A 13157-nucleotide genomic window follows, 5' to 3' on the forward strand; every position below is an offset into this window, starting at 1 on the left:
GCCAGCTTCTTCCACATAAGCATATTGAAAATATAGTTTTTACTCACAGTAGACTTTGTTTGAGCAACGCTCCATTCTCCAGCAGCATCAGAGGTAATTTTCACAAGATTCCAAGATTTTTGGAAATTTGATTAAAGAATATGGCAATTTCTCCATTTCCTAATAAACTGCAGATCAAAGATAAAGAAATTGCAACATCTAACACCATTTCCAAGCAAGGAAGAGCGACGCAATTCAGCCGTAAACCAATTACCCTAGGAAAGTTTAAAAGAACCAACAATGCTACCTGGTTTATTGATGGATCTCTAGCTCTCTATTTTGAGACTTCCTCTGTGTAATAAACTAAACATGCTCTCTAAAATAGTTAAAGAGCAAAAATAGAGAGTCTCTTCCAAGGCTAATTGTTGGTTTAGGCTAGGTTCATATCCAAGGCTAGGTCACCATACTCTCTATTTTTGCTCTTTTAACTATTTTAGAGAGCATGTTTAGTTTTTTGTATATTTTAGCTGCTGCACCAGACTCCTAATAAGTGGCTCTCTATTATAACTTTTAGCTATCTCGCTCCTAAATATGAGAGCGGGTTGAGGCTCTCTATAATTTAAATTTTAAAACATTCATTTTGAGTTATTTTATGTAATTTATAAATATATTTAAACTATTTAATCTTCATTTAAAAAATAATATAAATTCAATAACAAATTACCTATAACTACAATTTTAATCAATTATTTACCATCCGCAAAGCCCAATGGCTGTTTTCCCATGCGGAGTGGCCATAAGGCCCATGCGGACCATTAAAGCCCGTGCGGGCATTTTCTTTATTTTTTATTAATTTTTCTGTTAGATAACAATTGACAGAACCACCCCTCTACGATCTTCAACAATATCAGATCAAGATCTGTCACCTGCTTCATTCAGAGAGAGAGAGAGATTAGGATTTCTGAATCCTAGTTCGATTGAGATTAGTTATGCAATTATAACGATTTGTTAAGCAATTATTTGATTGGAATCGATTTCTTCTGCATGTTTGTTTCAGCTAAAGAGATAGATCTCTCTCTCTCTTTCTGTGAAATTTGGGAATCGAAGTCCTTTCAATTGCACATCTTGGGCTCTAGCATCTGTGATTATTCTTGTGAGTTAAGGTTGTCGTTTATCGGGTCTTCAGTCACCATCTCATGGAAGAATTGACACAAAGTTCAAGGTAATTGTGTTCTAATTTAGTTTGTTTATGATATATTTTGACAGTAAACTCAATTCCTGACATGGTTATATACATGCTGCATAGTGATTATAAATGATTATATCCATTCATGCATTATAAACTCAAACTTTTATAAAGTATTTTTTTTTTTTAAAAAAAAAAAAATAAAGGATTAGGCGATATTAGTTCCTCGGAGGCAGACAATTTAGGGAACAAATCCCACCCTCAATCCCGAAGGAGAAGGGTCTGCCACACTCTGGGAACCCACCCCCCATCCCCCTATTTTATTAAAACATAAAAAGACCAATACAAATCCGTTGGGGGGACCAAACCAAAACCCAACCTGTAAAAACAAGGAAGAGACAAGTCCTCTTTCCCTGTGCAGAGAAAAACAAACGCCAAAAGAAACAGACAAAATAACAGAATTACAAAAAAGAAAAAGAAAAAAATAAAAACTACAAAACCCATCAACGAAACCTATAGTTAATCATAGAGGACAAATCCCGCCCATAAGGCCTAGCTATAAAGGTAGGCACATCATCCCACCAATTGTAACCCTCATTAAGCGCACCATGATTAGCAAGAGCATCAGCCACGGTGTTCCCTTCCCGAAAAGTGTGAGAGACCCTAAAATGAATCATACGAGTGAGATACAAGCAGTTATACCATGCAATCCGCAGCCTCCATGGGATCAAATTTGGATTCTTGAAATACTGAACAACAAGAATAGAATCTGTTTCAAGCCAGATGTGAGTCCAACTCTTAGCCCAGGCAATCCTCATAGCCTCAATAACTGCCAACACTTCTGCATCAATTGCACACGGAGCTTCCACTTTTTGGGCAAAAGCGCCTCTAAAATGACCCTCATGATCTCTAAAAATCCCCCCAAATCCTGCCATCTCAACGCTGCGAAAGGAACCATCAGTGTTAACCTTCAACCACTGAATTGGGGGAGGAATCCATTGCACTGGAATGTACTTTGGGGCCTTTACAGTAAGGGAAGAAAGGCCAAGAACCGCAAACAAGCCTTGCATGGAAGAAGCATTAGAACATGACATAAAATGAATGGATGCAGACTCTTTCAAAGAAGTTAGAAACCAATGCTTGAACCTTGCTAAATTAAAAGTAGCCTCTTGGAACCTGATTTTATTCCTCTCTGTCCAAATACACCAAAGAGCATTGCAAAAAGCAAAGCTCCATAGAATTTTTGAAGAACTAGCCAGCCCGATTAACGTGTCAGGGGAAATAAGATCAACTAGAGATGCACCTGGCAACAGACTGATTCGGAAGAAAGAGGCAAGCCAAACCCAAAATTCATGAACTAAGCTGCAATCAAAAAACAGATGATGTAAAGACTCACCTTGAGACCGGCAGATAGAACACTGAGAGCAAAGATAGATTCCCCTTCTTACTAACCAATCATCTGTTAAAATCCGCTTATTTAAAACCTTCCAAGCCACCAAGCTTTTTCGCGGTTGCAAAGCTTTATTCCAAATCAACTTGCACCAGTCTACCTTCGGCTTAGGGGGTGAAATAAAATCAAAAGCTTCCTTTGAAGTTAAAACCCCAGCAGCATTATGTGGCCAAATAACCTGGTCCACCCCATTCTCCAGAGGCAACACCACTTTAGAAATTCTTGAAGCAAGGTCTGGGAAGAAAAAATTAAAGGTAGAAGGAATTGCCCATTGCTTGTCCCTAATGAAATCACTGACCTTGACAGGCATAAGGGACCGCACCACTGGCGTGATTCGATGCATGGATGAGATTGGAGTACCCAACCAATTGTCTGAACAAAAAGAAATTCTACTACCATCTCCCACCAACCATTGAACAGACGCATAGAAGGAATCCCATAATTTCTTTAAGCCTGGCCAAACAGAGGAACGCTGATAATACTGCAATAGACGCAGGTCGGAGGAAAAGAATCGCTCCCTCAGAAAGGCTGCTGAAGGGGAAGAGGAATTGACAATGTTCCAACAATTCTTTAGGAGCAGAGCACGGTTGAAATGAAATAAATTCTTTAAACCCAACCCACCTTGATCAAGTGGACGGCAGCAAGTATCCCATGCAATAAGCGCTAATCCTTTCTTTAAAGGATCCCCAGACCAAAAAAAATTCCGTGTCCATTGTTGCACCTTCAAAAGAAGAGGCCGCGGCCAAGAATATACTTGAAAGCTATGCAAGAGCTGACTCTGAGTAACAGAAGAAATTAATTGAAGTCTGGCAGCCTGTGAGAGTTGCTTACCCTTCCAAGAAGAAAGGCTGCGTCTCACTTTGTCTGCAATGGCTCGGAAGTATGACGGCTTCGGGCACCCTTTAAAAATAGGGACCCCCAGATAAGTAAAAGGCAACGATCCTTCTCTGATGCCCAAAACATGCTGAATAAAAACTTTGCGGCGCTGAGCATATTTTCCCAAAAAAACAGATGACTTATTCTTACTCACTACCTGACCTGAGTTAATTGCATATTCTTCCAAAAATTTCATAAGAGCACGAAGACTACGAGGGTTACCTTGCATAAACACCATTACATCATCAGCAAAAAGAACATGGGAGGGAGGGTTAACTCGTCGAGGGGCTGCAATGGGAGAGATTTTACCCTTGGAGACCATCTTAGGCAAACCTCGACTTAATACCTCTTCCGCTAAACAAAAAAGTAGAGGAGAAAGGGGATCACCTTGTCGAACTCCCCGTGAGCATTGAAAAAACCCACATGAGTTACCATTGATTTGGACTGACAACCAAGCAGACTGAAGAATTCTGTGAATCCAGGAAATAAAAGTTGGAGCAAAGCCAAAAGCTTGAAGAACCCGGAGTAAAAAAGCCCAATCTAACGTATCAAAAGCCTTGCTGATGTCTAATTTGATTGCAATATTACCCCATTTACTTTTCCTGTCAAGAAGGTTCACACATTCAGAAGTAAGGATAATAGGATCAGCAATAGAGTGACCCTTTATAAAGCCACTTTGATTGGAGGATACAATTCTGGAAGCAACCAAACCAAGCCTGTCAGCCAAGATTTTTGTGATCACCTTGAAGGTGAAATTTGCCAGTGCAATGGGACGATAATCTGAGATACTATCAGCCTCATCCTTCTTGGGAACAAGGATAAGTAGGCTGGAATTGAAATGTGGAAGAAAGAAGCCATTATCAAAAAAACTATTTACCGCAGCAATTACATCCAAAGCAACCACTTCCCAACACTGCTGAAAAAAGATACCCCCAAAACCATCAGGACCTGGCGCACTAGAACCATCCAAATTCAAAACCGCCTCATGAATCTCCTCCACTGTGGGTCTAGTTGTTAGACTCAAATTCTCTGCCTCAGTGACTAGGGCAGGAATTGTGCGATTAACTAACCCTGTGTCAGTAATAGTAGAGTCCCTGCTGAACAAAGCCTCAAAATGGTGTACCACTTGTTGAGCAATCTGATCCTGGCCATGAAAGACTTGAGAACCAACTTTGATTGATGTTAGTGATTTATGAACGCGACGTATCTTCACCAGATTATGCAGGAAAGCCGTATTTCTATCCCCTTCAATTAACCAACGAACACGTGCTTTGCTTCTCAGGAAAGATTCCTGCATTGATAAGTCTGTTTGGTAACTCAGAGTGGCCGTCTCTTCACACCTAATTCTGTCCTCTGTAGGTCCCAAATCTGAAATTTCTTGCTGCACACTATCCAAAGCAGCCCTAGAAGCTTTAACTCTTTGATTAATATCACCAAAGGAATTAATGTTCCAGGCCTTTAGCATAGCTTTCAAAGCGCGAAGTTTAGTTGCTAGAATATACATTGGGCAACCATAAATTGCAAGACTAGTCCAAAAATCTCTCACCATAGCAAGGAAACCCGGATGCTGCAGCCACATACCTTGAAATCGGAATGGAGCATGGGGAATAAAAGTCAGCCGAGAACAAGTAACCATGATAGGGTGATGATCAGAAGAGGCCTTGGTAAGGGCACGACACTCAAAGGCTGCCCATGCTTCAAACCAGTCAGAATTTCCAAAAGCTCTGTCAAGTCTAACATCAGTTCTGCCATTCGACCAAGTATAGAAAACTCCTTTGGTGTCAATATCCAACATGCCACAAGAAGTACACATTTGCTGGAAATCCCGACAAGCTATAGCATTGGGCACATTCCCTCCCCGTTTTTCATGTGCACCAAGAACACAATTAAAATCACCAAGCATCAACCACGGCCCCTGAATTCCATTTTGATGAATAACCGACAAATCATGCCATAGTTGACGTCGACCCTGAATTGTAGTTCTGGCATAAACTGCTGTAATGGTACAAGCAACACCATCTAGAGAGCAAGAAATTGTTATCTGTTGGCCAGTTGCAGAGAGAAGAGTGGGCCTGACATCAATAGGACATAACAACCACAGATTTGGGGCTTGTGACCCCCGATCATTAGTAGCACATAAACTAAGATTTAACATTTTCCAGAGAGAGCTGGGAAGAACTTCAGGAACAACAAAAGGTTCCGAAACAAAAACTAATTTAGGCTTATAGCTACGTACCAGATTATTTAATACCCGCTGCGTGTCTTCATTTGCGAAGCCCCGGGCATTCCAGAAAACAACATTCATTTATAAAGCTTTTGCTTTGCCCCCTTGTAGAGAGGACATACTGACGTTGCTTTACCTGCCTTAGGCTTCAAGACTGCCTCATATTTCTGCAATTTTTTGTTTTTCTTGGAGATGACTGGAGTGAACTCTCCCTCTTCCACTTCCACGGTATGGACACAGGCAGAACTCACTTCATCCAAGGGAACCAACTCTTGTTCTGTTCCCGGCAAAACTCTTTGAAAACCTGGAGGCACACTTAGCGAGGAGGAGGCCTGCACTTCCTCTACTCTTTGCACTTGTGCGTCTCCTGCCTGAGCCCTAATGGGTTCTGCAGACGGCTCGATGAGCTATTCAGTCTGCTGTAAGGCATTGTGCTGAGAAACATGGGCAATGGTGCGCGCATCCGGCATAGAGGGTAGTGATTCAAAGCCTGGGATTACAACCTGCGTTGATGTAGATATTGGGACTGCAGCAGAATCAGTCTTACGTGACCTAGCTTTACGGCGCCTACGAGTAGTCCGCTCTACTGACCGTCCTCGCAGAGTTGGTATATCAATATTAGCCTCCTGAATAACCTGACAAGAGGAAGCAACATGGCCTACAATCCCACACTTACTACAAACAGCCGGCACAGATTCAAATTCGACTCCAACTATTACCACTTCACCATTAGCTCGAGTTATTCTAAGTTTATCCGGAGGCGATTGCGAGAAGTCTACATCGACTAGGATTTTGGCATACAAACCATTCGTACGATTCTTTGTACGGGGATCGAGCTTCAAAGGAGTACCAATCCCTGAAGCAATTTCAAAAAGGGTTTGCTGATCCCAGTATGCAAAACTCAAATCCCACAAGCGAATCCATACTTGGGCAAAGGAGTTTTTGTACGTTAGTGGAGAGAAGTCAGGCGACCACTTGATTAAACGAAGCATCCCAGAGCTGAGACGGACAGAACCCAAGGACCAAACTCGTTGCATGTCAATCAACGTGCTAAACTGAAGCATGAAAAAGCCACGTCCAAGCGGCGCTACAGTCCAAGGATTGAGATTAGACCAAAGCGATTTCAGTTGCTGAACCAATTCTGGAGTTTTGGTTGGTACCGTGGCGCGACCGATCAGGTTGGTCTTGCAGCGATCAAGTCCCCGGAGAAATGGCTCTTCAGAAATACGGACAGAGACCAAGCCATCTTCTGTGAAGGGTGCTGGCAGATCGGCTATTGCAAAAGGAAGAGGGGAATCAGCGGCTAGGGTGGCTGCATAAGAGGGCTTTGGGGTTATGGGACTGCCGGCCGCCATGGAGAAGAGGCGGACGACCTAGCTAGGGTTTCAGTCGTTCAGGAAAAAAGTTGTAATTTCACACTTACACCTTATATCTCCCTCATTATGATTTTGCGGATTGTTTGTTACTGAAAGTCACTAATAATAGTGAATTTGTTTTTCATTGAGATGCTCACTTCACTTTATGGTGGGTTTCTCCCATGGAATGAACATGAATCTAATCCACATTGTTAGTAATTGAGTTACAATAGTATTTTGAGAAAATATGTTTTAGCACGTCAATAAAAATATCTATTTGATACTGATTGTAACTAACAATTTTTTTGGGCAATGAAAAATGTTTCTATTGTGTTTTTGAAGATGCAATTGTACATTTTCTATTGAGTGTTAATAGCAATTTTTATATTTTACTATATTTCAAAGCAATCAACTTTTGCACTAAAAGATGTTGCTGTTGTGTTAGTGATAATGCAAATATCTTAGTGTTATTGAATGTCAATGAAATATCTATTAGCTAATAAGATTCAATAGCGGATATCTATTTGCTACTGAGGGTTAGTATGATATCTATTTGTTACTGAGGGTTAATAGCAATCTTCTTTTGCACTAATAGATGTTCCTGTTTTTTAAGTGATGGTGCAAATACCTTTGTGTTGTTGACTATCATTGAATTATCTATTTGCTACTACGATTCAGTAGCAACATCTATTTGATACTGAGGATCAGTAACATACTGAGGGTTAGTAACGATACGTATTTGTTATTGAGGGTCAATAGCAATATATATTTGCTATTCATCCAGGTAATTTCCTGTTACTTATAATTGTTAGTTTTGGTACAGATTTCAGTCATTGAAATTGAGTGACAAAAGATGGAAAATCTTGATCTTTGCATGTTAATGAGGAAGAAAGCTGATCAAAAAATGTGTAGAAATAAGAAGATCGAACGTACAGCTTCAGAATCTCGTGTTTTGTACTCATATGATATTATTAGTGTTTTCTTAGTCTAGTTGAATCAAATATTCTGTAACTATTATTTTTGTATTGAGAGAAATGAGTTGAAATAGAATTCAGCAAAATATTAACAAAATAGATCTCTTTTTGAAATGCTATTGAGAATCAGTAGCTTTCTGAGAGTTGTTCTTAATAATTGAAAGCTGAAATTGGTTGAATGTTTCAGAATTGGTTGAATGCTATTGAGAATCATTCTTGATTACTGTTGCGATGTACGATCACCATTCACAGTAGCCCTGGTCGTCAACTCATGAAGCAATACAGCCTTGCATTTGTGTTTTTCATGGTATTTATGTTTTAGTTTAGTTAATTGTATTAGATAGGTATTGACAGCAAACTCATTTTAAATCCATCCATGCATTATGAAATTAATTTTTTATGGAGTTTGATTTTGCCAACTGTTTGTTACTGAAGATCAGTAGCAATAGTGAATCTACCTTATTTGCTATTGAGGGTCAGTAGTTCTATTCTATTTACTACTAAGGCTACTGAGGTTCAATATGCATGTCATGTGTGTTTTTGAGGGTCAATAGCCATATCGTTTTCTTTTTTGTGAGCTAGTAAGCCATCTCATATTTGCTATTGATGGTCAGTAGTCCTGTTATATATGTTTGCTAAAAAAGGGTCAATAGGCATATCATATTTTTTTTGTGAGCCTGTAAGTTATACCTGATCTTCTATTTATGGTTTGTAGTCATATTTTATTTGCTACTGAGATTCAATATGCATGTCTTATTTGCTACTGAGGTCAGTAGTCATATCTTATTGCTGCTGAGATTTTAACATAGTGAGAAGTGAGAAATGAGGAGTTAGATCGAGTTCAATCATTTTCTATAAAAAAAATAATAATACTAATTGGCAATTTGGTTTAAGATTGACTTACGAAAGATATACAGTTGAAGACTATTTAATATAAAAGGTGGCAATTTCGTAATAAATAACAATTATACTGTTTGTTTTGGTAATGACCAGTGCTCCGTGTTTTTCTACTGTCCGCATGGTCCAAATAAAGTGGACCACTCCGCATGGAGCTTTGACCAGCTAATATAACCTTTTTGGTAAATAGCTCTAAATTCAAAACTAACTATAATAGAGAGCACAGACGTATTTCTAAAGTGTCTAGCCAAAATGACATGAGAGCTTCTATTCATACCTCCAATATTGGTATTTGAACCTCTCTCTTTTTTCAAGCTATAGTTGACTTTAGCAACTCATGTCAAATTACCAACAAAGACATAAAAAGGAGGAAAAAAAAAGTTTTTTTTTTAAAAAAAAAACCTCACTCCACCTCTTCCATGATGCCAGTGAGATTTGAACCTGTGACCTCCACGATGTCGATTATTCTAAGCTAACTGACATTTTAGCTATTTTGGTTAAAATTTAACTAAAAAGCATTGCTTTTTTTAGTGAAGTAAAAAAGAAAAAAGCAATAGGCATTTTTGCACTAAAAATATCATTGATAGATACTGTAGACACAAGATTTAATGAAAATAAAATTCATTAGTAATTTGGTCAATATTTAAAATTGTGACCGACCAACCTTAGTTGGCACCTGAGTCCTCCAAAATCGATTGTCGAAGTGGTGGTTTTCTTCATCTGTTCTCCTTTTTGTTGTCTAGATCACCACATCATGCTTCATAGTGACATTGTTAGGTTTAGGGTATTTGTCTTCGTTATACAAAGTAACTAGATCAGAGTTTGCCCGTTTTGCCAGAATAGCTATTCTTTTTTGTGCCATACACTAGGCCGGAATCGCTTACAATCTGATAAGAGGGTGATTACCCTATGTAGTTCCTACTATTTGCCTAATGCACCAAATGAAGGTCGATCTTCATCTCCATTTAAAGTGTCAGTGGGACTCTGGGGAGAAAGTCATAAATAGGCTGAAAACTGGCCATTAGATGTCAAACCCCAGATACACAAGTCAGAGAGCTAAAGATCAATTCCGGTACGCTGAATAACATCAGGGATTCAGGGTGGATTGGATAACAAAATTTTCAACTTAACTTTAAAAAAATTTACAGTAGCAAATTACATTTTGACGAGGAAAAATGTGTTGGCATCTTGTTTGAATAGTCGATCAATTGTAGCTTTGAATAGATATCTTTGCCTGAGGGCCACCTTGAACGTAAACAAAAGTGCACTCGGCGCCAGGCTGCAGGACTTTCTGCCATTGAGGAAGCTCATATGTGTTCTTCTGTGGAGTTGGAGAGAGACCCCATAACGGCCCTTCGAGGTTTCCAAGCACCAGCTTCACATTTGTTATCGGTTTCTGGGATGTGTTCTTTAGTATCACCTTGTGTCGATAATAACTTGTTTTTGCAACAGTCCATGTGCTAGTTATAGAGTGAAGGAATTTGATAGGAGTATCTGCAGAAGATGAAGTCTCAAGTCAACAACCTATGATTGAGCATAGCCTAATAACAGGTTTTGTACTTGATATTCTATAGAGTATTGTAATGGCAAAAGAAATGGATGAACAATTACCTGATTTTTTTGGGGGTGCTGTTGTTTCAGGGTGATAGGCACTTGGTGTGGGTGTATGGGATTTTGGTGATCCTCTATTGAAACCTGTAATGTCATAGAGTTAAGTAGCACGACATTAGAAATGTTAAACCTTGGATTAATTAAAATGGAACTTTGCACTAATCATGATTCATGAGTGATAAGAATCATACCACCATTTAAACTCTGTAGCTTAGAGAAGAGGCCTACTAGGGGACCAGTGCCAGAAATTGTAGGCTCTGTCCCTTCATAGTTGGAGCGGTCATCGGAGAAGTTGTCATTCTGGTCAGGACCTCCCACAAGTGCCCCATAGACGACATTAGGATTTCCCTCAGTGCGGTGATACCATATCTCAAATCCTTGCACACATCCAACCACAGCATGAAGAACTGATATAGAAGGAATGGAAGCATCTCTGTGGTGTACATGAACTGGATACTTTGCTCCATACCCAACTATGTAGCTCATTGACTTGGGGTTTTTACCAAGAATGTAGTCAACCTGAGACTTTGCAAAGTTGAGGACCTCTTGAGGTTGAATTTGTCCTTCCGGACAATTGAGCTTGGCATTTGCAGCAGAGAGATAATCGGAGTAAACTGCTAGAAGAAACGAAGCAGAAGTAACATACTGCAAGTTGTTCCATTCACGCACGTATAACAAGCCCCCTGGAAATTGAAGTTGGTTTTTAGATAAGAAATTAGTACCAAAGCAGTAGGAAGGGGCTGAAACTGATGACATAGATTTTTATTCTTTCAAACTTCCGTTTATGCTTATTTTGATCAGAGGACAAAGATTTCTTTTGATCTTTCGTCATTAGATCTAGTCATTGAATAAGTGAAACTAACCAGGAGTTGTGTGGACATTGTAGCCATCATTTTTCTGCAGACAAGCACAGGCAAAGTAATCTGCTTTGGCCTGATATTGTTTCAGTGTGGAAGTATATGCACCACCTCTTCCCTCTAACAAAACCTGCATTGATGATATATAGTGGCTCAAAATCTATGTTTCTTTGAAGAATTAGGGGATCAAGCTTTGTAATCTGAATATCTGATAGATACCTTTGTGAGAAGGATTTGGACACCAGCATATTTGTTATCCCAAGAAAACTCTTTGACTGACCATCCAGTTCCACCCATATACACGGCATTGTCCACCACATACTTGAGGTAGTAGTCATCGTTGGTTGCTTCGTAGAGCCATGCCGCAGCCCATAGTAGCTCGTCCTTAAGTATCAAATAATAACCATAGATAAGTAGGTAGCTCATTAGCTAGCTAGGTATATTTGTTAAAAACAATGGGAAGAAAGAAAAATAAAAGTCTTACGGAGTAACCCGATGAGGTGTAGAAGTCCTTAGCATCTTCAATGGATTCATCATATAATCCTCGGAATCTATCTGCAAATGAGAAAAGCTGCAACAGATTCCAATTCATTTGTTAAAACTTATGTTGCGTACTATTTGTTAGTGTTATAATTTTTTAGGCAATTAAGGAAAGAAAGAAAGAAAGAAAGAAAGAAAACCTGTTTTGCATGAACTAAGAGGAGATTGGAGTAGGAAGAGTTGTAAGGCTTGAAAGCTATGGCAGCTGAGGCCAAGGCAGCTGCAGTTTCACCAGCAATGTCTGAACCGGGATGATTTTCATCAATTTTGTAAGCATTTCTTGGAGTTGTCATGTCCTCTGCGCGCTCCCAACAATAGTGATCAGAGTTCCCATCTCCTACCTGAAAGTTCGATCAAGTAAATTTTTTCATCAATAACACTACTGCATCGGTAGCTAGATAACGACAGACCTTTAAAGCTTGAGTGTTAGAGAATGAATCAATTATGTATATCGAACTTACGCATAGTGGTCAACAACTCAATGATGATTTCATGGATACTTGTACATATGAACACATAACTTGCTGGCTAGGTCACCAAACTCTATCTATCTCTGAAGAAAATATGGGGATACATAGATATAGATGTATACCTGTCCCCAAAGAACATTAGGCTGTGGATGTGCTTTGATGAAATAGTCAGTGCCCCATCTAATGGCCCATAATGTCTGACCTAATTGGTCTAAATCTGTGATCTCCTTCCTGAACTCAATAGCTCCCCATGAAAGCATTGTCACTGTGAATGCCATTGGTAGTCCAAATTTCACATGATCCCCTGCATCATAATACCCTCCAACCAGGTCCACCTGATTACGAAAATTTAGTAACTAGTCAGAATGTAAAACATAAGATGGATAAAAAAGACTTGATCATTAGAAAGAATGTCAGCTATTAGAATTAAGTCGATTAGTACCCCTTGAGCTAGGCCATCCTTAAGTCCTGAGTCACTGCGCCACTTGACTCGCTGGTTTGGGAGCAGTTTACCAGATCTTTGTGCCTCGAAAAAGAGCAAACTCTTGTCTAAAGCCTCGCCGTAGTTAAACTCTGAAGCAGTGGCTGCTTCCACACCAAGTAGCATTAGCAAAGCTAGGGAGACTTGTGCAATTTTGGTGCAGCTCCTCATGAACATCATGACTTAGCTAGGTAGCTAGGTGGCTTAGAGAATGCAGAACAATTTATAATCACTACTGTATAGTCTATATATGCATA

General features: G+C 39.5%; 1 protein-coding gene and 1 long non-coding RNA gene across 2 annotated transcripts; one reads left to right on the plus strand and one right to left on the minus strand.

Moving 5' to 3' along the window:
* The first annotated feature begins 874 nt into the window (after window positions 1-874).
* LOC133742170 (uncharacterized) lies at window positions 875-8143 on the plus strand. Its single transcript, XR_009862387.1, has 2 exons — window positions 875-1201; window positions 7894-8143. It is a non-coding gene; the product is annotated as an uncharacterized LOC133742170 (long non-coding RNA).
* A 1812-nt stretch (window positions 8144-9955) lies between these two features.
* LOC133746229 (endoglucanase 5) lies at window positions 9956-13157 on the minus strand. Its single transcript, XM_062174406.1, has 9 exons — window positions 12862-13157; window positions 12542-12754; window positions 12090-12290; window positions 11894-11980; window positions 11629-11793; window positions 11416-11539; window positions 10744-11235; window positions 10553-10636; window positions 9956-10435 (listed from the first exon to the last, which is right to left on the minus strand). The coding sequence occupies exons 1-9, from the start codon at window positions 13078-13080 to the stop codon at window positions 10146-10148; spliced, it is 1875 nt and encodes a 624-aa protein (XP_062030390.1). The 5' UTR covers window positions 13081-13157; the 3' UTR covers window positions 9956-10145.

This window comes from Rosa rugosa, chromosome 4, assembly GCF_958449725.1.
Source record: "Rosa rugosa chromosome 4, drRosRugo1.1, whole genome shotgun sequence".
Taxonomy (NCBI): Eukaryota; Viridiplantae; Streptophyta; class Magnoliopsida; order Rosales; family Rosaceae; genus Rosa; species Rosa rugosa.

Bases quoted from the DNA above. Each gene is read 5' to 3' on its own strand.
- LOC133746229 (XM_062174406.1), bottom strand. From the start codon at position 13,080: ATGATGTTCATGAGGAGCTGCACCAAAATTGCACAAGTCTCCCTAGCT. The intron at 11,540-11,628 runs GTATCTATCAGA...TCATCAATGCAG, and splicing joins TCCAAATCCTTCTCACAAAG to GTTTTGTTAGAGGGAAGAGG. The intron at 10,436-10,552 runs GTAATTGTTCAT...CATCTTCTGCAG, and splicing joins AGCACCCCCAAAAAAATCAG to ATACTCCTATCAAATTCCTT.